This window comes from Delphinapterus leucas, chromosome 11 (genome assembly GCF_059928025.1).
Source record: "Delphinapterus leucas isolate spDelLeu-1000000601 "Yukka" chromosome 11, BTC_Dleu_Yukka2, whole genome shotgun sequence".
NCBI lineage: Eukaryota > Metazoa > Chordata > Mammalia > Artiodactyla > Monodontidae > Delphinapterus > Delphinapterus leucas.
The window spans coordinates 25,685,376-25,710,918 of record NC_143139.1 but is presented as its reverse complement, the minus strand read 5'-3'; the positions used below and the strand labels follow the sequence as shown (position 1 = coordinate 25,710,918).

The 25,543-nt window shown below is 36.9% G+C and overlaps 2 protein-coding genes across 14 annotated transcripts in view; both read left to right on the top strand.

Annotated features, from left to right (window-relative positions):
• CAPRIN2 (caprin family member 2) overlaps positions 1–6,435 on the top strand; it is a 42,332-nt gene extending 35,897 nt beyond the window's left edge. For 5 of the 12 annotated variants that reach the window (XM_089920458.1, XM_022577880.3, XM_089920456.1 and 2 more), the window contains 4 exons: positions 1,130–1,312; positions 2,020–2,120; positions 3,938–4,001; positions 5,145–6,435. In XM_089920458.1, the coding sequence (XP_089776584.1) occupies positions 1,130–1,312; positions 2,020–2,120; positions 3,938–4,001; positions 5,145–5,713 (917 nt within the window). In that variant the 3' untranslated portion in view covers positions 5,714–6,435. Of the gene's footprint in view, positions 1–1,129; positions 1,313–2,019; positions 2,121–3,937; positions 4,002–5,100 lie in introns of all 12 variants that reach the window. The other 7 variants (XM_089920460.1, XM_022577896.3, XM_089920461.1 and 4 more) reach the window with 3 other exon arrangements.
• Positions 6,436–15,239: 8,804 nt separating this feature from the next.
• The window catches only part of IPO8 (importin 8), a 70,580-nt gene continuing 60,276 nt past the window's right edge, over positions 15,240–25,543 (top strand). Inside the window, exons 1-2 of one of the 2 annotated variants that reach the window (XM_022577873.3) lie at positions 15,240–15,560; positions 20,880–20,932. In XM_022577873.3, the coding sequence (XP_022433581.1) occupies positions 15,547–15,560; positions 20,880–20,932 (67 nt within the window). In that variant the 5' untranslated portion in view covers positions 15,240–15,546. Of the gene's footprint in view, positions 15,561–20,850; positions 20,933–25,543 lie in introns of both variants that reach the window. The other variant, XM_022577872.3, reaches the window with a different exon arrangement.

Below are 25,543 nucleotides of genomic sequence, written 5' to 3'. Positions count from 1 at the left end.
TTTATTTTTAAACCTGATTGCTTTGATTACCATCAACAGTGGTAGAGGTGCATAAGGCACTATCCAGCTGCTTCTATGAAGGTTTTGAAACCGTTCTGTTAACTCCGTGTTAGCACAGATGGCTATCTGGCCTTTTTTCTTTCCTCTTGTAATAAAGCATTGATTAATGTGAAGGTATAATTTAGTATGCTTATTCTACTCTTTGATTAGAGATGGGAGACACTTTTGATTGTTCATGCTATTCTAATATGTACATGAAAGAATAGCAACTTTGTAGTTATTTCTCAATTTAAGAAGCACTTGTAGATTTTTACTGTTGGTATTTCAGGCCCCTATTGGGTTTTCTAAAACTTAAGCTGGAGCAAACGAATTGCTTGGTTAATCACAAGAGGTAGTAAATGTAAATCCCTGGACCTAGCCACAGATGACCTCATTCTCTTCTCACCTGTACTGTGAAAACATAGGGCAGGTGATTTACATAAAGGATACTTTTTTGTCATAATCCTTTTCAATTACAGTATTAATAAGAGTTCATTTTCTTTTACTCCTCGATCTGGCATATTTAGCCTGTTTTTTCCCTTTAATTGTGGTAAAATATACGTAACATAAAATTCATCATTTTAAACATTTTTAAGTGTACAGGTTTTATGGCATTAAGCACATCCAGGTTGTTGTGCAGCCACCACCACTATTCATCTCTAGGAATTTTCCATCTTCCCCATTTAACACTAACTCCCCATTTCCCTTTCCCTGTAATCCCTGGCAACCAGCATTCTACTCTATGAATTTGACTGCTCTAAATACTTAACTTATATAAGTGGAATCAAAGAGTATTTGTCCTTTTGTAACACCATAATGTCTTCAAGGTTCATCCATGTTGTATTGTAGAATGTGTCAGAATTTTCTTCCTTTCTAAGACTGAATAATATTTTATTACTTAGATATATATATATAGAGAGAGATATCTGTGTCTCTCTCTATATATACACATACATATCTATAGCATCTGTTTTTTTAAAAAAGGGAGAAAGTTGTATTAAAGGTTTTGATATACACTGACTTCTAAGTATAAAGAATATTAAACTTTTATTACCATTTAACTCTTGGACTCTAAAACTGTTTCCTTAAGCAGCAAGTTATCCTGATGGAACTATTCAAGTAAGCAATGGTAGCCTTGCCTTTTACCCAGCACAGACGAATGTATTTCCCAGACCCTCTCAACCATTTGTCAATAGCCGGGGATCTGTTAGAGGATGTACTCGTGGTGGGAGATTACTAACCAATTCGTATCGGTCCCCTGGTGGTTATAAAGGTATGCTCTGAATACAATTTGTATGTTTACTTGACTCAAACTGTTTTTACTTTACCTTGTTCCTTTTTGTGGTTTCCATTTATAATGTAGTAGAGAATTCCCTATTCCTGCAAAATATGGTATTTCTAATATGTCTATTGTCTATAACAGAGGAACTCTTTGAATGAAAAACAGATCGATCCTGTGACTTACTGAAGTGAAAGGTTAAGCATTTTGGTTTTTTTCCAGGGATGAATTTTGGTTTTCATATTTGAATAATTTCTTTCTTCTGTTAATTGACTTGGCTGGCTCAAAACATGTCATATTTAAGACAGTGCCCATTTCCTAGTTATCAGAGTATACCACAGATGAAAACTTTGAGACAATAATAGTGATACGCTTTTAAGTTAGATATGGTTCCAAGTATTCTAGTCACTGCTGGTATTAGCAGAAGTACTCTAGACCAAGGCCTTAACCACCATCCTTTCCCAACCCCACCTGCATCCCAGCAATAGTAAATTTCTACAGTTGGCTTGTTTGAAGTCTGTGATATTTTTATAAATGTGTGTTTTATTGTGGAAACAGTATTATGGAGTTTGCTTAAAGAAGGCATAAATCTAATGATGGCTTTATAGGATCAATTTAACTTTCCAAGTGATATAGAACAGACTATTTAAGAGTTTAGTGTAATTTTGCCCATAATTTTATGTAAGTTGTTTATTTATTAGGTTTTGATACCTATAGAGGACCTCCTTCAATTTCCAATGGAAATTATAGCCAGCTACAGTTCCAAGCTAGAGAGTATCCTGGAACACCTTATTCCCAAAGGGTAAGAATAATTGTTATAACTGAACAATAGTACAATTGATGTGAAGCTGGTGACTAAACTATAGCAGAGTCGTAATTTGTTTTGTAAAGACACTCTTGTAACTATGGAGAGTGGATCTGGAAGCTTTTCTAATAACCCAAGTAGGGTACATGAGAACTGCCTGTTACATGGAACTTAGGATGTCTTAAGGACTTTATTAAGTTTGCATTAACTCATTTACTCCACCATCCTATAAGAGAAACTGGAGTTCAGAAACGAGTAACTTATCTAAGGTCACTCAGCAAGTAAATGATAGAACTAAGATTAGATGCAAGTTTCTCAACTCCAGAGCCCATGGTCTTTACTATATTGCCTTCAGTTTAACTTTTTTAGATATCAAGTATAGGAAAGTCCTTTTTTGTAAGTTTGATTTTTTTGGTTTATTCTTGATTGACTAGTTCAGCAGATTTTCTTTACTATATATGATAAAAGACTGATAGGAGAATGGTAGACATTCCACTTGAACAGCCCTTGGGAACTCCCTGTCATTGGTCGTATATGGATATGAATTTATACTACATTAGCATTTTCAGTTTTGAAGTTTTACAAGCCTTTAAGTATGTATGTGGTATTTTACTGAGTTCTGTTGTTAATATACAAAGGAGCTTACGGTTACGTGAGGTAAGATAGATGTCTATACAGAGGCAGTATTGAAGAACACACCTTGGAAAACACACCAGGTCACCTAAATGACTTGGGTTTGACCCCTGATCTCACCAGTTACCTCTTTGTGTGACCTTGGGCCTGTTACATAAACTTTCTGAGCTTTAGTTCCTTATCTGTTAGGTGAAGACTCATCTGTTTGAGTTACTTATCTTACTCTGGAGTGTGAGGATTACTCTGTGAGGGATTCTGAGGATTAAATGAAGTCATATACATAAGTGCTTTGCATATATCAAGGATGCAAATATTAACTGTTATTACTTGATTGTCACGTACTGTGTGTGCAGGGAAAACTTTGATTAATGCGGTCTTTCAGTAATGGAGCTATCTGTTCTTAATACCAGCATTCTAGTATTTTTGTGTGCTGCTTTAAATTTCCTCCTGAGGAAACATAAGATATCAATGATAGTAGTGCTGTTGGGAAGAGGGTTAGGAGTTTGGGGTAGGAAAATTAATTATTATTTTTACTGTATACATTCTTGTCCTGTTTAAATTTTTTATTACATGTATTGATATTAATCTGATTGCACCATTAATTATTCTTTTCATGACTTGCATGGGGGCTGACTTTCACCATACTTGGGAGTCAGTTTGAAATGTTGCCTCTTGAACATTTTTTCTTAAAGATTCCAGACAATAATACGTTCATACGTTAAATTCTTATCAATTTCCCTGTCAAAACAAAACCAAACCCTAACATAGTTTGTAATTGTCTTCACACTTCGGTTTATAAATAGAGCAAGACTGAAATTGTCTGTATTTTTGCTTTATCATCTCCTTTTATATTGAGATGAGGCACAGAGGACCAGGACATATTTCTGAATTTCCCTCATTACCTAGCATTGTGTCTTTTACGTAGTGTTCTCTAAATGCTTTCTTGTTTTTGCAAGTATTAACATATCTAATTTGTCAGGTTAATTAACAGATGAAGCAAATATTGCTACTGTGACTCTTGCTTTATTTGTTTTTCTTGGTGTCATCTGAGCCCTTTTGGTTGCTGGAGAAGGCTAGACCAAGGGCTAGGAGGACTTAGTCTTACAAATTCATCTGCCAATAATAACTAATTACTGTTTTGCATTTTTAGTACTAAGGTAAATATTATGTGTTCATTTTAGGATAATTTCCAGCAGTGTTACAAGCGAGGAGGAACATCTGGTGGTCCTCGGGCAAATTCGAGAGGTAAGGATAATTAATTGAGGAGTTTATTTACCCAAAACATACCTCTAGATCTTTCTTCATCCTTTGTCAAGTTCTCCCCAAAGTATATTAGCATTTATCTTTTGAGGTTTTCAGTTTGCTTAAATGTTGTACTGAAGATCTGAGGGAGATATTAGACTACTAGAAAGGCTGTGGAAATCATTTGTCAATTTACGTGTGTATGTGTTTTAAATTTGCTTGACACCATAATTTAACCTTAGATAGATATTCACTATGCTAACTTGATATAGTTTCAGGTGATATATCAGGATGGTGGTTTTGGAATAGTGGGCACTTCTAGATACTCCAGTGCCCCTTAGTACATTGATAGATAGGAATAAACAACAATTAAGACACAATGACTTGAACAAAAGCAGGATACTTTTAATACTTCTTAAAATGTGAAGGTACTATTAAAAGGTTCAGTGTAACTGAGAAGATCAAGAATTACTGAAGATTAACTTTGTCACAAGAAAAGAGAAGCTTTTCCTTTTAAGAAAGTAGCCACTATTCACATTATCTTTGCCCTCTATCTGAGCAGTGTTTTTGTACAATACTGAAAACATTAAAATTGTATGATACCACATTAACTTAGAAATAAAGAACAAGCATTTATTATGGGGCTTAGTACCATAACAAAATATGTTTGAATGTCTAGTAGGCTAGTAGTTCCAGAAGTTGCTACTTTTATGTAATCTCAGTTTTCTTGAGTCCTTCTCCATTAGATACTTAGAGTAGATTTATCACTGAGGAATTAAGAACTCAGAATTATGGGAGAAAGGTAAAGAATTAAAGAGTGTTCACACCTGGGTTTTAGACTCTGCTAACCATAACTACTGTTAAGTTATCCAACCTTTGGGGGCCTCATTTTTTTAATATTAAAAAAAAAATGAGGCTACTGGACAAAATCATCATCCAGGTCCTTTCTGGCTTTAGAATAGTAGTAGAAGAGCCTATTGTCAGAGAAATCTAGAAGAGTATACTGTAGCTATACTTTATTGCTTTTTAAAAAAAATTTACTATAAAATGTATTTTTATCTGTATTTCAGTAGCCGACTAATGTTAAATATTGTGTTCAAAGCTAACTGCTTCATTATGAGAAACTCACTGTTGCTAATAAAACAGCAGGGTGGAGTGATTCTTCTCAGGTGAGCAGCCCAGAAAGAGACAACGAAACCTTTAACAGTGGTGACTCTGGACAAGGAGACTCCCGTAGCATGACCCCTGTGGATGTGCCAGTGACAAACCCAGCAGCCACCATACTGCCAGTACACGTGTATCCCCTGCCTCAGCAGATGCGAGTTGCCTTCTCAGCAGCCAGAACCTCCAATCTTGCCCCTGGAACTTTAGACCAACCTATTGTGTTTGATCTTCTTCTGAACAACTTGGGAGAAACTTTTGATCTTCAGCTTGGTAGATTTAATTGCCCAGTGAATGGCACTTACGTTTTCATTTTTCACATGCTAAAGCTGGCAGTGAATGTGCCACTGTATGTCAACCTCATGAAGAATGAAGAGGTCTTGGTATCTGCCTATGCCAATGATGGTGCTCCAGACCATGAAACTGCTAGCAATCATGCAATTCTTCAGCTGTTCCAGGGAGACCAGATATGGTTACGTTTGCACAGAGGAGCAATTTATGGAAGTAGTTGGAAATATTCTACGTTTTCAGGCTATCTTCTTTACCAAGATTGAAAGTCAGTACAGAATTGACAATAAAAGGATATGGTGTTCTGATTAGTGGGAATAAAGGAAAAGTAGTCCTTGCCCTTCTGACAGATTGGTTTAGGAAAATGTTTTCATTCCTAGAGGAAGGAGGAGGTCCTTACTTTTTTGTTTTCCTCCCCATGGTGAAAAATTTCAAGCTGAATGACAATTAGCACTAATCTGGCACTTTATAAATTGTGATGTAGCCTCGCTAGTCAAGCTGTGAATGTATATTGTTTGCACTTAATCCTTAACCGTATTAACGTTCAGCTTACTAAACTAACTGCCTCAAGTTCAGGCAAGTTATAATGCCTTGTTGTGCCTCAATAAAAAAGTTACATGCACCTTCAGTGTTCTTCTTGATTAAACATTTAGTTAAGAAGTAAAATGTTTAATTTTTAGTGTTCATACTGGTAACTTTTGAATGGGAATCTATTCATGGGTTCATACTATTATTTTAAAATAAGCCTTTTATATATAACAGCTCCTTTTAGAGTTACTTTTCTCTGTTATTATACATATCATTCATCAAAAGATTTCATGTTTTCCACTGGCCAAATCACATCTTCTCCTTGAAGCTGTTTTGCAGTAGGGTGTTTTATCCTTCAGTTAGCTATCTTCAAGTACCTACTGTATGAATAATAATACAAGGTACAGTACACGATACATGGGTAATACTACTGGTCCACCATCAGTAAGGCTTATGCTTTCTAGTGGATTCTTAATTTGAGTAGGTAAAATATTTAGTCATCAAAAAGCAAAGGTCTGTGGTCGGGCAATGCTGTATTTGAGTGTGGATTTTGCCACTTAGTAACTGATCTTGGGCAAGTTACTATACCTCAAAGATTTTTTTAAAGACCATTTTCCGAAATGCAAAATGGGCATGATAGATCAGCCTCAGGGCAGTTGTGAAGTTCAACTAAGAATTTATCCAAAAGACTTTACACAGTGCCTGGCACATAAGCATTTAATAAATGTTAGATGCTGTAATTGTGTTTTTCTCATTCGGAAAACTTTAGGGTGCTGTGTGTATATACTGTCTTGTATGCAGTGTAGCAGGCAATGCCAGAGTTTAGTATCCATTCTAGACATACATCCTCACGTCTCAATTTAAGTTTGTATATGATTCTTACTACTAAGAACTTAATAATATGTTTCTCAATTACTTTAAAGAATAGTAATTCAAAATAAACATTTTGACTGAATATTCCAGAGTTTATTAAGGGTTGGAGAAAGGGCATTCTTAGCTTGCAACCAAGCAAGTCACTTGCTGAGGCAGAAAGTTCTTGTTTTGATCCTCCGCTCACTCTGTGTTGTTAAATAATCTCAGGAAGATGTAAGAGCATTAAATTATTATGGTTCATATGTTTGAGCTAGGTGTGGGTTCAGCAATTAAATCCTTAAGCCGTGTTTAATTCTGTGGCGTTAAGTGTTAGTACAGTGCTCTCAAGATAGAGGATGTAATGTGATTCACTATTTAACAGAACTTTTTCAATTCATGGTAAGTATTTTGTGAGTTAGGGATATTAGTATTCCAGTTAAATAAATTAGTTCATGGCTTTTATGTCCAGAGCACAAAATGAAAAGTATGCAGGAAAGCAGAAAGATGATTGAATGCTTGAGGGGAAAACTTGATGTTTAAGAACAGTTGTTGATCAAGTTCAATGAGGCCTTTCTCAGTCTTTTTTAGCCACTGTTTTCTGCTGCATTAGGGTCTTCAGCTTAGTCTTTTGTCCTGAACATGATCGACATTTATTGAAAAAATATTGTGAATGACTCTTTGTATTTTTTAAGGTTAAGTGTCCAACAGGAAGAGATTCATTAACTAGGGTATCCCTTCATGATAATACTCATGTTTTAGGAGAGCATTTTAAATGAAATACTATTTCTCTAAGTGTAAAGACAATAAACTAGAAAATTATTCTTAGACTTAAGGAATGAATGGACAAGATCTTTCATTCTGAAGCAGTGTAACTTTTGAAGACACAGTTCTTCTGGAAGCTTTTAGTAAAAGCCCAGATGTCTTTACAAAAAGATGTACACATGCAGATTTTAGATACCTTTGCAAGAGATGTAATGGGGATCCATAGATAAGTAAAGCACATTTAGGGACCTTGTATAAGGAACTTACATTTCACTGAGAGGATCTTGTTGTAGGTATGACTGAAGTGGAAAGGCATTCCATAAAATTACTATGTATCTCTGAATATATAGATTCTTAGTTGTCTTACGGGAGGTGGAGATAGGGGAGATAAAGTAAGTTTTTCTATTTTCTATAGATAGATTTTCTATAAATTCACCTCTGAGTTTCCTTTCACTTTAAATCTTTTAGTCTTTTGTTTAAATGAATTCTCCCTTAAGAATTGTGAGCAACTGACTCTTACCTCCTCTAAAGTTATTTAGTGAGTAAATGCAGGTATTTAAAGCAGGAAATATTTTTGAGAGGTTGGCTCACTTGCCTCCCATACCAAGTATCTTGTCAACCATTCCATTTTTAAATTGAAACTTTCTAAACTCCATAATAGCTACAATTTTACAGTGCTTTGACATCACATACTGTGTTTTTATACTTCAGTCTTCCCTGTTTGCAAAGTTTTATTCCTTTATTGACTGATGTTCTGTTGTGATCCTTGTGATAACTAGGATGATATTTTATGTATTTTACAAGGCATAAAGTATTTTATATGCCAGATAATTTTTGGCATATAGACGTTAAAGTTTTTCCATATGAATTCCACTCTGCTCCCATGCCAAACACTTTATTTTGATGAAAAAATTTTGAGTTGTCTCTCCAGGTCCTCCTCCACTTGCTAATGTTATCTCAGGGGTATTCTTTTTTTTTTTTTTTTTTTTTTTTTTTTTTGTGGTACGTGGGCCTCTCACTGTTGTGGCCTCTCCCGTTGCGGAGCACAGGCTCCAGACGCACAGGCCCAGCGGCCATGGCTCATGGGTCCAACCGCTCCGTGGCATGTGGGATCTTCCCAGACCGGGGCACGAACCTGTGTCCCCTGCATCAGCAGGCAGACTCTCAACCACTGCGCCACCAGGGAAGCCCTCAGGGGTATTCTTAATTGCCACTTTAATGATTAGGCTGATATCTTTGTCCTCATTTTTCAGCTTTTGGGCAAGTGTTGACAAACTGATAGGTACAGCTCACTTGCTACCAGTGCAAGACTCTGAATGCCAGATGATAAAATATTGTTACCCATTATCAATATCAAGAGGCCTTAGGCTCACTAATTGTAAGTTTCTTAAGCATTATTCTTTTATTCATTTTATTTCAAGGGCCTTATATGTTGAAATAAATTATTAATTTAGGTGGGTTTTAATTTACCATAAAACCCAAATAGGTGGGTTATCTGATTTGTACCTGGCTCAGGGGCTACAAAGATCAATGTTCAGACACATCAAGTATATCAGTTTTATCCATTTTATCCATTTCATCTGCTGAGAGCAAATCTCTTGAGTTATTTCTCTGATTTCTATCACACTTCTGTTTTTCTTTTCTATATCTGGAAATCTTACTACTCAGAAGCTAAACCTCCTTGGACAAGTTATTTAATCTCATCTTTTCTCTTGTTTCTAAGTTTCACTTTCTGGAAGATTTCCTTGATTTTGTCTTCTGACCTTTTTACAGAGTTTTAAATTTCTGCTGCGTTTAAAATTCATAAGTACACATCTGTTATCTTGAATGTTCCTTACATGTGTATTCCATTCTTGTTTTGTGATTGCACTATTGTCTAAGGATAGTTGGTTTTCTTAAAGTTTTCTTCCCTCTGTAGTCTATTTCTGCACTTCTTTTGTCCTAGTCTCATATCTGTATTGTTACATTTGCTCAGAATCTTGTGATTATTTGTTGACTGTTGATATTTAAGAATGTGGCACCTAAATATGATTGGAAGCTTTGAATGCAGAGGTGGGGCTTGTTGATCTTGGGGTTTGTAGTAGCATGATTTTTGTGGGGGAGAACATCAATGTGGAAGTAGGGAGGAGCTTTCTAAGTGGGGCACAAAACCCAGAAGCCGTAAAAGATGGATAAATTTGACACATAGAATTTATTCCCCTAAAACTTGTTAGGGGAAATAATGTCAAAAGACAAATACTGCCTGCAGTGGGAGAAAATCGAAAAAGATGGCCCAAAAAAGGAGCCACAGAAGTGAAGAGACAGTTCATACGCGCTTAAAAAAAAAAAAAAAAAAAAATCAGTAAGCATATGTAAAGTGCGTATTTTGGCAAGCATGTGGGAAAAGGGGCACTCATAGTGTAGATGGTAATAAAATTGGTACTTTTTGGAGAGAGAAAGTATATGCTTTCTAGCCCAGAAATTCCAGTGCTAGGAATTTACAAGTAGTTTTGGAATTATGCCAAGGTACATGCATAGAGATACTGTGTATAGCATTAATTATAACAGCAAGAACTGGAGAAACAACCTAGATGCCCATCAGTAGGAAATTGGTTAAGTCAGAAGAGAAGAATATAGATCAGTGTGTGCAAAATGTCATTTATGTAAAAATTCCTAAAAGCACATATATGTGATTACTTGAATTATTTTTTTTTCCTGGTAGTATGTACAAAACTTGATAGTGTTGGCTTTAAGGAAAAGGGGTTGTAGTAGGTATTTTTCATTCTGCATATTACTATAGAACTTTAAATGTACATATTGCTTTTTGTTAAAAATTTTAAAGATAAAATGGTAGATTGCTATGGTACTTACCCTGCTTTGTCTTTCCTTGGCTAGAGCTTGAGGGTCTGCTTTAATTATCATTAAGCCCGGGATAACACATGGAAGAGTTACCGTAAAAACCTTTCACCTTTCACTAATATTGGCATTTCACTTCATAATTTACAGAGTACTCTCATTTGTGTAATCTTATTTGATCTTCACAGTGGTCCTGGTGAGGTAGATGCTTTTCTAGGGGATAAGAAAATTGGGACTCTTGGAGATTGACTTTCTAAGACCACTAGCAGTAGTGCCTGAGCCAGGCTTTGAGTCCAAATACAAGCGCGGCCTTTCTTACCGTACTCGTTGCTCTTCTTTAGTTCTCAGGTGTGGTTGCCTTCACCGTATTTTCCATTGCTGTTTTGCACACTGATGTTTTAGATGTACTACGCAGCTTTACTAGAGCAGAATGAACACTGTGAACTGGATAAACTGGATCCAGTTAAGGCTGTCATAAGTTATCATTTCTTGTATGTCCTGAATTTGAACAGGATGACTCCTTTTCCAATGTGAAATGTGGGAAGCCTGAGGAAATGAAGGAACAGAACATTTTGAGGAAAAAACTGATTTGAAAGTACATATTTCATTTTCAGTCTTAGTTAATACCACTCTCTTTAGCTTCTATGTCTCCCGCCCACTACTACCATTTTAGTTTCTTGGAGATGGAAGTTTCTGGCTTCTGATCAGAAACTTCCTAACCCCCTATTACTTTAGCTTATATATACTGATTTTTTGTTTTTAAAAAATTCTTCTTTGAGAGGTCTGTCATTCTTCTAGAAAATTCTACTCAGGGCTTTTGGTTACATGTGACAGTTTAAAGGAGATTACCATACCATTGACTTTATTATACTAACAAAATACTCAAGACCTTACATTTATTAGATGTATGTACGTACTCTTGCCTGTTTTTCAGGTGCTATGATGTAGAGCTCTGCCAATATAGACCCTTTTGAAGTAGAGGCATTTAATCAAAATTAACGTACTGTATTCACTTACAGATCATTTAAATGGTTTAAGAGATATATTATTAAACTTACAGGTAGAGACTTTTGTGCATTGGGTCTTAACTCCCATTTTGTCTTTACCGTATGGACTAGATTCAAGCCTGCTAACACAGACCAGCAGTTGAGCTGCTGCCAACAGATGGGGAGGACAACTGTGTGATATTCCATTTAGATGACTGAAATGTTAAATCTCAAAAAAGGCCACAGTGGCAGTGCTTGGAGTGAAAATTGCTTTCTGTAATTTGAGCTGTAATCATGCCAGTTATCCTCTGTGCTATATTTCTAGGATAATGTCATCCATTTCTATGGTGTCAACTAACCTATATACACAGATGACTCACAGTTCTCTAACTCCATCCCTTTCTCCTTCCTCTAACCCCCTGCCATAGCTTCCTCCTCACCAAGCTTTTCTGTGAGAGCCAGAAGTCAGTTTCTGATTGTCACTGGAAATCTCCACTTGTATAACCCATAAGCACTTCGAGTTCAACATGTCCAAAGACAAACTCATCTTCCCTCCAAAATATAATACTCCTTCCGTTTTCCCATAGGTCATCAAAGCCTGATACGCTAGAATCATTTTTGACTTCCCTTTGCTACTTTGTGTATCAGTCACAAATTTCTGATGCTCCAGCCTGCGACATGTCTCATATCTGTCCTACCTTCTTTATTCCTACTGTGCATATCCTGTTTCAGACCCCTTATCTCTCTCACATTCATTCATTTATTCACTACTTATTAATTGCTTATTATGTGTCAGGCATAGTGTGAGACTGTCTCACTATGTCTCATTTATCAAAGGTTGAATAAGGTCTCTCCTCTCTCCTTAATAGAATACAATCATAATAGTTAATATTGAGCATGTACCATGGGCAATGTATTTATATCATTTAGTCTTCACAGTAGCTTTTGGAAGCAGATGAGGAACAGGCACAGAGAGGTAAGCTGTATGCAAACCATGATACTACAACAAGACAATACAGCTCGCTCAAATTCTACCTTAAACAAGGTGAATGTGTTAATAAATATAGACATCCTCTCATATTGTGCATAGTAGTAAAAAAAAGGGACTCATAAACAACGAGCCGTTTCTAAGTTAAAGATATAGTTTAGGGAAAGCAACTTTAAAACACTTGAAAAGAAATCTGAGAGCAGAATCAGTTGCTTGGTTTTTTTTGTTTGTTTTCCTGTTGTCTCAGACATCACTAATTTGACAGCATTATTTTTGAGTAACTTGTCTTCACTGAGTCTTTTCAAAGCATACAAAGTTTTCATGGGAACATCATCTCTTTCTTAAATTATATATTTTGTAAGTTAAAGTTTATTTTTTGAGATAATTGTAGATTCTCATGTAGTTGTAAGAAATAATACAGATGGGTCCTGTGTACCCATATCCAATTTCCTTCAATGGTAACATCTTGCAAAACTATATATATCTATATATCTATATCTATATCTATATCATCTATATTACAGTGTCAGATACCAGAGAGAGGTTTTAAGATAACTAAAACTGTCTCTTGCATAGATCAAATGTATATACCTTAGATACCAACTAAGGGATTCGTGTTCATTTTTTGTTGGCAGTTTCAGTGGGGGAAATGAAGGCAGAAGCCTAGGAATAGCTGACTGAAGCACAAATAGGAAGTAAGGAAGTAGAGACAAGGAATGAAGGCCCTTCCTTGGAAAAGAATGAACGTTAGTTAGAGAGCATTACTGAAAAAGATTGTTTTTTAACTGAGGGAAATATTTTTAGGCTGAGGTTGAATCAGTGGAGAAAAAGGTTGAAAATATAGGAAAGAGTTTTACAAATTGTCAACCATAAGTGTGTAATAAGACTCAAAATTTATTTTAATGAATAATATATAGAATAGAGATTTATGGAGCAAGGTCCCAGAGGAAATGGGAGAAGATTGGGTTCAGATTGGAGGCAAGGAGGTAAGGAGGGGTAAACAGATTAATTTGTGTTTGAGTGATTTGAGCCTAGTGGTTTTGTTCATCTTTGCAGAGCTCTGTGGAAAGAGGTAGGGAGTTTGAGAAGAGTATTGAGGGTGGGAACAGTTGCTGAGATGCTGAAGGTGGTGCTGAGCAAAGGAAAGGAATAGGATTGTTGAGCCTAAGGAAAGAACACATTTGTAGCGGTGTCGGTTTGCACAGTGGGTCAAGGGTAGACTTGAGAAGTTAAATTGGGAGTTTATTAGCAGAGAAGGATGTGTAGTCATGAATGGATAGACTAAGGAAGGGCTGAAAAGTGACTGAGTTGGAAAACCGTTATAGAGTTATTGAGGGAGACAGAGATGGAAGAGAAGGTCCTAAATTGAAAAGAGGATATTGGAGTTTAAGATTTTAGAAGTCAAGGCATTTTAGATTCATGTGGTCCAAAAGAGTGGGATAAGGAAATAGTGTGAAGATGAAAGGCACTATGATCCATAAAAATTTGGAGTGCTAAGGAGTTTGTATTTTATCTTGAAGTTGATGGGAAATCATCAAGGAAGGGACATGACAGTATTAACCTTTAAGAAACACTACTCTGATGGAAATGTAGAGAATGGGAAAAACTGGAAGCAACCAGATACATATTGCTAGGCACTTTTGCACCCAACTGAAGGGTGTGGTCCCATTTACAGCCCCTGTAGAGGGGAGATCTTTCAGGCAGCTAAGTTTTCCACCACAAAGTTTCTGCCCTCTTGATTGAACCCAGTTAGCTGAACCAATCTGTCTTAATTACGTGCTCCAGGAAAGATCACACCCCTTCAGATGTATTTTGCCCACAGTCATCTTCTTTACAAATGTAATTAAACTCTCTTTTTCTGGGTTAACCTCAGGAACAACTAGCTCCTTAATATTTTTATGCCATTGAAATTTTGGGGCCAGATACGGCCACAGTGGGTGGAGACAGTATACCTTTTCTTGCATTTCACTACTTTTCTGAGAAGATCTGGAAGTATTTCAGAAACCCTCAGGCATAGAGTTAGTTTCTCTGATCTGGAACAGTTACTTTCTAAGTATATTTTTTCTGTTTACGTTTGTCTCTTCTATCACATTGTAAGTTTCTTCATAGTAACCTGCATTGAATTCATTTTGTTATAATGTGGTGCCTAAGTATCGTAGTACTCTGGCCCAAAAATACATGTTTAAAAAACGTTCAGTGAGGGACTTCCCTGGCGGTGCAGTGGTCAAGAATCCGCCTGCCAATGCAGGGGACACAGGTTCGAGCCCTGGTCCGGGAGGATCCCACAGGCCATGGAGCAACTAAGCCCCCAGCACCACAACTAATGAGCCTGAGCTCTAGAGCCCGCGTGCCTAGAGCCCACCCAACGCAGCCAAAAATAAATAAATAAGAAAAAACAAAAAAAACCCGTTCAGTGAATGAATGAGTGAATGAATGAATGATGGCTCCCACAGACTGAGGGAGCCTTGTTCTCCTGTGGGCTAGATGATCTCAAGGTCCCAACAAGTCTGCCCTGAAACAGGCTCAGTTGTAATGCCCAAACAGTGCTCAGACTAACAAAAAGTGCCACGCCATCCATATATGCTTAATTTGGATGTAGCTGTAAAGAGACCTAGCTAGCTCGTTTCCGGATCTCCGAAGAGGCGGTAGGCTCTTTTCCGTATGGTAGCAAGACTGCCGCCTACCGGAGCCAGTGAAACCGGTTTCCCTCCGGGAAAGAAGCCGAGACTACTTTCCGTACAGTAGTATGGTGGCCGCCAGCGGGGGCGGCCATAGCATCACGCCCGGGGGGAAGAGGCCGCCGTAAAGGAGGCGCCGCTTCCTCTTCTTACTTCTCCCGCCTCCCACCGGCTGTCGTAAAAGGGTGAATGGAGAGCGAGTTGTTGGGGGTAGAAAGGGAGGACAGGGGGCGCGGAGTCAGAGTGGCGCAGCAAGTGGCTGCAGGTGGCGACGGTGGCGGGGGGTGGGGAGTGAGGTAGTGCAACGGTCGCGGAGGAGGAGGCTGAGAGGGTCGAAAGAAAAACTAAAGCTGCAGTCTGGCCTACTGGCCCGGGGGCCCCCGAGCCCCCGCCCGGGGAGATGGACCTCAACCGGATCATCCAGGCGCTGAAAGGCACCATCGACCCGAAGCTGCGGATTGCAGCTGAGAATGAACTCAACCAGGTAAGGAGCAGGCCTGCGGCGCCCCCCGCCGGCTCGCCGGACTCTCCCTCCTCGGCGCCCCTGATCTCCACCCCCACCCGGGCCCCGGGCCCCAGACCCCGACGCGTCTCTCGGCCGGTTCCACCCTCGCCCCAGCCCCCGCCCCGGGGTCCAGTGGCGCCGCGCTCTCCGGATCTTTTCTCAACGGCTCACGCACCTGTTGGCCACCTTTGCATCTTTTCATGTTGTTTTCCTTCCCCAGTGCAGTTTGTTCAGCCTGCCTGGTCCGCAAAAAGAAGCTTTAGCAAGCTTTGCTAGTGTTTTCGGGATATGATTTCTTTTCCTTAAGTACGCTGACTTGGTGGGAAAATTCACTTAAAATTCAAATCTGAGTTCAGCTTTTCTGCAGACCCAGCTCTTTTTAGGTGTTGCTGTGGGAAACCCTGCCCATCGCCTGCTTCTGTGGGGTTGGCAGGACCGTTTAGACACTGATTGGCAGAGTTTTGTTGGAGCGTTGGAGAAATGCTGTCGGGAGAGTGCTCTGGAAAGAACAGGCAATTTTTATGGTGTTAGTGCTTTGCGAAAGACTCGCCGAGTAGTAAGTGTAGGGATTTCTTATAAGCGGTAAAATGTGTGAGACTTTCTTTCATTCCCCATCCTCTATTCTTACTAACTAGCCTTGACCATGTTCCAGTGATACTACCGACATTTCCAAATTTAATGATCCCAAACTCTAGCTTGTATTTTACTCCTCACCTGTAAGAATGAATCAGAGACCTCTCACTAAAAAGTACGAATTAAGGTCCACCCCCGGGATAGATTGACAGCTGTCTGAGGTTGCAGTAATCCTTAAAATGTAAAAGAATATACCTAAATTAGTGGTTCTCAAAGTGTTACCCAGGATGAGAAACATCAACATCGTTTGGGAACTTGTTAGAAATGCAAATTATGGGGCTTCACTCTAGACTTAAAGAATTAGAAACTCTGGGGATGGGGCCCAGTTATGTTTTAATTAGCTAGCTAGGTGATTCTGTGCTTCCTAAAGTGTGAGAACGACTGTCCTAAGTAAATGTTTCTGTAGGAGTTCACTTAGGTTTTCCCTGGTTGGAGTTGACTTTAAAGTGCAAATATCCATTGTGAATCTCTGAAAGGGATTATTTTAATGGGAAATCTGGGTGGAGTAAGCATGAATCCAGGATTTCCAAGAGATAAGAGGGAGAGTGAAAACACTGACTCTGGAGGGAAGGTTGAGTTGAACTGAAGCCCAAAGGGAATGCATTGGTGCTTCAAAGAGAAAAGCATTCTCACTCAGAATAGGGGAATATTAAAGTCAGTACCTGTCCCAGGCTTTGCAGAGTAAAAGTACTATATGTTGCTTGGCTAGAAGAGTAGTAATCCAGGCATTGGTTAGGAGGAACAAAGCAAGAGCTGAACTTGCAATCTACCAGTATGAACAGGGGAGTTAGCCTTTCTCTTCACAATGAGGCCAGATGTTATACTGATGGTGTTGACAGGGATTATGTCTTTGCTATCATGTTGTACTACCCTGCCTCTGTTAGCCTACCCTTGCTTTGTTTCTGAGTCATCAGTATATAAGTGCAGTTGAATTTATAGAAGTGGAAAAGGTAGGTAGGAAAGCCTACAGAACTGCAAGAGACATTTAGGATCCAATTCTACCCTTTTCTTCTTGGTATTTCAATCCAAATCCATTCCAACCTCACTCTGCCCTGCCCCATATCCACCCAACTAATCACAGACCACAATTTCCTCTGCAACTTCTAAAAGTAGCTTATTGCTATGTCACTCATTTAGCATTTATATTTAGTATAATGCTTTGGATTGTAATATGCTCTAAGTATTTTTTTGAATTGTAAGTAGAAGACCAAAGTATAGTGTCAGATAACCTTTTAATAAAACATGGTTTTAATGTCGGATTTTGTATGTTTATCCTTTACCACCACTGTAACCTCCTTTTTTGTTGAATAAACAGGTGGGTAATCTACCATAAATGATTAGGGTCCAGCTCATTTAATATTTTAGTCTAGGTCCCCCCACGATAAATATTCTCTGCATAGGAAATAGGGGCAGTTTCTACAGTGTACTGATTGATTTGTCAGTTGCCATTTAGAAGAGTAGGCAATTTCAAAACATAATGGCCTGTGTTCCAAAGGATAAATTCTTTTGCACCTAGATTTTTTTTTTTTTTTTTTTTTGTGGTACGCGGGCCTCTCACTGCTGTGGCCTCTACTGTTGCGGGAGCACAAGCTCCGGACGCGCAGGCTCAGTGACCATGGCTCACAGGCCCAGCCGCTCCGCGGCATGTGGGATCTTCCCGGACCGGGGTACTAACCCGTGTCCCCTGCATCGGCAGGCGGACTCTCAACCACTGCGCCACCAGGGAAGCCCCAAAGGATAAATTCTTATTTGGAACTATATTTTTCTGTAGCCAACATCTTTCTGTTACCAGTGACTGGCTCCTTGACTGCTATATCCAATATTGTTTCTCTGGAAAAATGTGTTTTCAGTTTTATTGGAGGATATTAAGAATGGATCCTGTACACATTCATCATTGTCTTTAAACCCAGCAGTCCCTTTAGCAGCAGCATAGGGAAGTAGGAATGGGTAGATATCTTTTTCCAGTAACTCATCCAGAAAGATGTCTTCTTTTAATAAATCATGGCCTCAAAAGGGAAATCAAGATATTTACTTTCATTGCCACACTTTGGAATCTCTCCTTTTCCATGCATCTGTATGTATCATTTTTATTGCCCTTTAAGAGAGTTTGCTTCTGTGAATAACATATTTATCGGGTTATTTGCAGGCACTACTACAAGACTCTGCTCTCATGGACCTTACCTTCTAGTGGGGGATACAGAAAAGTAAATAATACAATTTTAGGGTATAAGTGCTATAGAGAGTATCAGAAAACTTCACAGGTATGAACCAAAATCCTCAAGAAATCATTGAGAGATAGTATTATTATTATCTTTTAGAAACTTGAAGCCCAGGGTAGAAAAGGAAATTGGATAAACATTTGTAAGGAAAGTAGTATGAGAATATATCTGACTTTACCACTGAATGTTTTAGCTGGTCAAATTAATGTTGATTGAATCAAGGCTGAAAGAAGACAAAAAGTTGCAGAAGTTCTCTGAAATGTCAAACAGTTGTAAAAAGAGGAGTTCCAAAATGTGTACAGTGGCAACAGTGTTGAAATAAAGTCTCCACTATAACTACTTCCAAATAAGTAGTATTAATCTAAGTGTAAAGGTTATTTTGTACTTATGTATAATAAGTAAACTATGTAGATTAGAACTAAACAATGTATATGTTTCAATCATTGATTCACTACAGGATCTTACAGTATCTCAAAAGTTATAAGCGTGAGTTATTTTACAAGAATATAAATGTAGAAGGTGAGACTGAGCTAAATCTGTTTTAATTTTGACTCCTGTAAACTGCTATTAAAAGAAATCTGTTTTCTTAAAAACTACTTTAAATTTCTGGTGGTTTCAATTTACTTTATATACAACAGATTTAAGATTTTGAGGTTTATACAGGATGAAAGGAAGAGCAATTATAAGATAATTTAAAATTTTACTGAAGGATATGGAAAAACTTGGAAAGCATAATGTTCCTGGATGGAAAGAAGCAATGTTTTAAAGATGCCAGTTTTCTCCAAATTTTTGGTCATTTATCTTTTTTTTTTCATATGTATTTATTTGGTTGCACTGGGTCTTAGGTATGGCAGGCAGGCTCCTTAGTTGCGGCACACAGGCTCCTTAGTTGTGGCATGTGAACTCTTAGTTGCAACATGCATGTGGGATCTAATTCTCTGACCAGGGATCGAACCCCGGCCCCCTGCATTGGGAGCGTGGAGTCTTAACCACTGTGCCACCAGGGAAGTCCCTGAACATTTATCTTAATAAATGCTATTACATATAATAGGAAAGGTGATAAATTTAAAAAATGGAGTGGTATGCATAAACCTAGTGGTGTACTGAAAGGGATGCACCATAGATCCAGGCTCCTGGGAGGAGGTAAGCAGAAAAGACTCTGCGTCATGGTCTGGCTTTAGCCTCACTGAGTATGAGTCTTTTCTGGGAATGTCAGTGGGCAAGGCCAAGTGTAAGCTCTGGGAATGTGGCAGGCCTGTATTAGGTACTAGGTCCAGGTACTAGACATCTGGAGAGTATATGATCAGAAGGAATAGGCTGCTCTCTCTTTTTTATTTTTTTTTGCTTCTAAAGTTACCATGGCCAAACTCAGGAATAGGTCAAAGTAGAACATGTCTATGGGGAGAAATGGCCCAGGCAGCAGGCAGTTCATCAGCACAGGCTCACTTGGGCATTGTTAAATTTAAAAGATGCTCTGGCAGGGAAGAGATATGGGAACATATGTATATGTATAACTGATTCACTTTGTTATAAAGCAGAAACTAACACACCATTGTAAAGCAATTATACTCCAATAAAGATGTAAAAACAAACAAACAAACAAAAAGATGGCTAGAACATAATCAGTACTCAATAAAATTTGTTGAACAGATAAAAAAAAAAAAATGATGCTCTGGCAACAGAGAGCAGCTGGTGACGACAGCTCTTAACACTGTCTTGTGAAGCACACTGTTCCAGTCTGGACTGGTTCCTCTCTATAGCTCATGCACAGCCATTGTCCGTTTTCTGTGTTGGATCTCTTGTTTTCTGTAGCCCATGTTTTCCTGTTTGTCAAAAATACCGTAAACAAAATTGAAGCACAAATAAGCTGTAAACAAACACTTGCAATGTATAAGTCAAATAAAAATCTGAGATTAAATTCATAAAATAGCTCCTAGAATTTATTAAGAATAAAACAAATATTCCATTTACAAAAGGGTGAGGGGATAAAGGAATTTGTAGAAGAAAACAAATAGCCAACAAACAGGAAAAAAAATTCAAGCTAGAATAAATGTAATTTAAAATATGAATAAGGTTTAAAAGTTTTGAAGGAATGATAATGCTAATCCCTATATTAGATAGATAAACACACATGTTCTACTCTTGGGAGTGTAAATTGCTACACCCTTTCCGGAGCGCATTTTGACAATATATGTCCAAAAAACATAAAATTGTTCTTACTCATTTATTCATCAATTTATTCTAAGTAAATTTTTCTGACTTGGAGTATTTTAGTAATCTTCATTTGGCTTTGGAGAGTTTCTCTCACTTTAAAAGTTTTTCTTTTATTTGGACAGTAATGTATTCAGAAACAGGTGCTAACAGTTATTCATTTATATTGCCCTATTTTTTTATAAAATATTTCTTTGTAATTTCAGTCTTACAAGATTATCAATTTTGCCCCCAGTTTACTTCGGATTATAGTCTCTGACCATGTGGAATTCCCAGTACGCCAGGCAGGTGAGTTGGTTTTTTTTTTTAATCCTTTATAAGTTTATTTATGCGTAAAAGTAGGACTAGTGTTTTATTTCATTTCTAAATATCTGCTTTCTTTGAAAACATAGGAAACACACATGAAGTATTTCTAATGGCTTAAAATCTCACTGTCTTTTTCCCTGGAAATTTAGAGGTCCATACTGAGCTCTTAAATCTACCATAGCTTTTTCTTTCCTCTTCTCCCTTCTAGCTTCTAGCTACATCCTTTTCTCTGTAACCTTGCCATTTTTCCCTCTTAGCTTTCCCAGTTTTAATAGCTTTATCTCCCTAATTTTTAATGATTCCTGGTGGCCTTGCCTTTGGGCCCATAGATTAAGACCATGAATTTGTATATATTAATTTGGTTCCATTCATGGAGATCATGGAGATAAGGTTTGCACAGGTGTTCTTAACCACATGATTGGGGAGCAGGACTTTTGTTATGAACATGAAACTTACTTTTGAGTCTGTGGGATCTTAGGGTAGTTCCCTGATGTGTATTATTCTTCTTTTTGCTTTTTTAATGAACTGGTAGTTAGAACTCAGAAGGTTAAAAAATGGAGAAAGTCTTAGAGTGTAATGAGTCCTGGAATGAGAATAATTTCATGATAAAAGGGGTAAAATGATAATACCTAATTTAAAAATATGTAATTGAAGAGACTTAAAGAATTATGTAAGTGATATGTACTAATAAATAATTTAGGCAATATAGAAAAATAGAAACAAAAATGTAGAAAAAAATTACCTGACATTCATCACTCAGAAATGACCATCATTAACATTGGGTGAACGTTAGTCTTTGCATGTGTTCAGGTAGAAGGATAGATGAACAATATAGAAATGGGATTATACTATACATACTGATAAAAGTATTTAGTTTTACTTGAACATAACAGAATAAAAATGTAGGGAATCATTAAGTTTTGGAAAAATATGATTTTCTAAATGATCCATTTGTGGTTAAGAAAAACCTATGGAAAAACATTCACGGTGGAATTATTTTTTACTTTAATAAGGTTTATAAGACTTCTATGTAAGTTTTTTGAAACCACAATTCTCAATTTAATCTTTGTTTTATAAAATAGGGCTGTTTTGAAACCACATTTTGCTAAGTGAAACCTATTTTAATAACCTAAGTATTTATAGGGCCATTGTGAATTTCCCATAAAGCTTTGTAGAAACATTTTTAAAGATCTTAAAGCAATTTATTAAATTAATATGTCTTCTTTATATGACGTATAAACATTACAAAAATACAGTTTATATTATTAGATTCCTCTTAATCCCACCCCCAAAAATACTTACCGTCAACTTTGGTGCATGGTTCTCTAATTCTTTTTTTCCTGTAGATAGGTTGGTTTTAAAAAGTAACAAAAATCTGTTTGTATTACACATGCTATTTTATAATTTCCTTTTTTTTCATTTAACCTTATACCCTTGGGGCATCATTCCATGTCAGTACATGTACATATACTTCATTCTTTGTAACAGTTATTCAATATTTCTTTGAATTAGAACTGCCATAGTTTATTTAAGCAATCTGATATTAGTGGACATTTCCTTTATTGTCCCTTTTTGTGGGTTTTTTTTTTTTTTTTTTTGGTACGCGGGCCTCTCACTGTTGTGGTCTCTCCTGTTGTGGAGCACAGGCTCCGGACGCGCAGGCTTAGCGGCCATGGCTCACGGGCCCAGCCGCTCCGCGGCATGTGGGATCTTCCCGGACCGGGGCATGAACCCGTGTCCCCTGCATTGGCAGGCGGATTCTCAACCACTGCGCCACCAGGGAAGCCCCTTTTTTGTGGTTTTTGATAGAGGCAATGCTGAAATGAACATCCTTGAACACATATCTCTGGATGCTCGTGTGGATAGTTTCACAGAATAAATTTTAACAAATGGAAGTACTAGGTCAATGATATTAACAATATTAACATTTAGAATTTTGAATCTTATCACCAAGTTGCATTTACTTGCTTTTTCTATCAACAGTGCATTAGAATGCTGGGTTCCCCATGTCCTCACCAACTGTATACAACTTTAAATCTTAATAACTTAGGTAATTAAGTTTTGATATAAAATGTAAATAGCATTTAAAGGCAATTTTTTCTTCATAGTTTGTGTAGATTTCAAATCTGTTAGCCACATGACAGGGTTTGTCTTGGTGGTTGATCATGTCCTAACTTATTAGGACAACTTTCTACTTTAGAGCATCCATTTTATTAGACAGTCTGAAATATACTGTGTAGACTTCTACATTATCACCTAAATTTAAGTGCCATTAATAAATTTTCTGTTCTATTTAATCTATTATTAAAATACAAAAGCTCCAAGAATCTGGCGGTGACACCCAGACAGATAATTTATCATTTTAGCATGACATTTAAAGAAGAATGATATGATCTTTGATTAAAAAATATCAGCCTGTATAAAAAATTATGCTAATATTAAGTGGAAATGCTTAGTTCTGCAAAATATTGAGTGCTTGATTGTTTGTGGGGAATTCTAAAATATTCTTGCTATTATCAAGCAAGCTCATTAGTGAATGTCCTTTATTACCTTACTGTGAAGAAATAGGAAATAAATGTAATATTTTGATATTGGCAAGCCAAACAAAATAAATTTGGATGTTTGCTCCACTGTTTTCCTTTTGATTGGTAAGCTTAATAGCATTATTAAGGTTAACCTCAGTGTTCCAGAATACAAAACCTAGAAATAAGCAGAAAGTTGCCTCTGATCAGTCCAGAAGCACTTCAAGAAGCTCTTTTGTTAAAACTAATGTGTCTTATTTGTAGGATACTCAGAATCTATTTAATCTTGTTTTAGATATATAATATATAAACTTTGTTACCTTATTTCCTAGCCTTTAACAGATTAAAGGAATAACAAGGGAGAGAAGGAGAGAGGGGCTACCAAATTACTGTGAAAAATGGAAAAGCTTAAAAACATCAATTTAGAAAAGCACAGCATTCTGCTTCACAGAGTTTAATGGCATCCTTTCCCCTTTGAGGTTATGGAACCCAGTTGATCTGTGTAGTGGTGGCTCTGGGTCCAGAGGATAGAGTGTGTGTGATGATTTATTGTGTTTGAGAAGGGGAGAAGCGTTTGTATGTTTTAAAACTAATTTCAAACTTAAGGTGCTTGAAATTGTGAGTGGATTCTGCAGAAAAGCAAATTTTAATACTTAATTTCTTCATGAATGAATTAAGATATTTGTATTTTCTTAGCTCTGGCAAATGTTAGATACTTGAATTAAATGATTAAAGGGAGATTTTTAGATTATTGGTACAGTTTCAGTTATTCTTGGTATATTTCCTTCATTATCTTTAGTAATCCATGATTATCCATGAGAGTAATTAATATTCTCTTTTCAAATTATTCATTAAGTTCAATTTTATTTTAACTAATTGCAGATTTATTCCAACATATACAAATTTGTCAGTGTGCCTTTTATATAGGCCATCTCTTGTGGTGTCCCATAATAAAAATATTTTTTAGCTATAAAATTAATAGCATTTAATGACTGAATTATGAGTAAGTCCATGATTTTACCATGTCTGTATCTTTGCTGTCTGAAAGTTGTTTTTTATTTTCAAGACTAGTTCTATAGGGATTAAAACGGTGTGTATAATATATTGATTTTTTGATTTTTCTTTTTGCAAAGATTAATCTCATGAAATCAGTCTGAACTGCTGACAGGTTGGACCATATTCTTAGATCATTTATTCATTTTTTTCAACAGTTTATGTATTTTTATTGCTGATGACTATAATATTAAAAAATAAATATACTGGGATAAACGATGGTACTTAGTCCAGAGACTGTGTGGTCTGAATTAAAAAAAGACAAAAACCCAAACTCTCTCACATATAGACACATTTTCTCTCTCTCCCTCCCTCCCTCCCTCCCTCCCTTTCACTCTCTCAAATAATTTTTGTTTTTATCCTAAAAAATGGAAATCTTAGGTGAAATTGTCTTTTTCAGACCTGTATTGAATCAAAACTAATGAAAGAGGACCTTGTAGGATGTCAGGTTTATAATTTCATTGGGTTTCTGTTATATTACAGCCAATGTAGAACATGTTGGTTTATTCTCTGTGGTATAATGCTTTTACGAGCCAATTTAGTTTATGTTAACATTGAGATGAAGGGAGGATTGGGTGGAGGGGAGAAGGGAGAGGAGAAACTTAAGGGAAGAAAGTTATAATGCTTTGCAGATCGCCTTTCTTTATTCATATATATTATGTATATGTAAGAATATGACACTATAAGTAAGTATTAATTTACATTCAGTGCTCGGCTGGGATGGTTAGAAAACTTCACACCCCCTATCAAAATTCTGTAGCAGTATGTTAGCTTCTTTTAGAAGTCTTTTGTTAAATGTTGATGATTAAAAAGAATAGGAACAGAATCATTGATTATGTGTTTTCATAGAAATAAACAGGTAAGAAATTTCCTGAGATTTTCCAAAAATATTTGAAAGCTGATGTCCTTTTCTTTATTGTTATATTTACAAGTGGCAAATATTTCAAAAGGGTTAGATAAAAATTACCAATACTATAGGTATTTCAAAATAGTGTGGGATAATAGCCAGTGAAAAAAA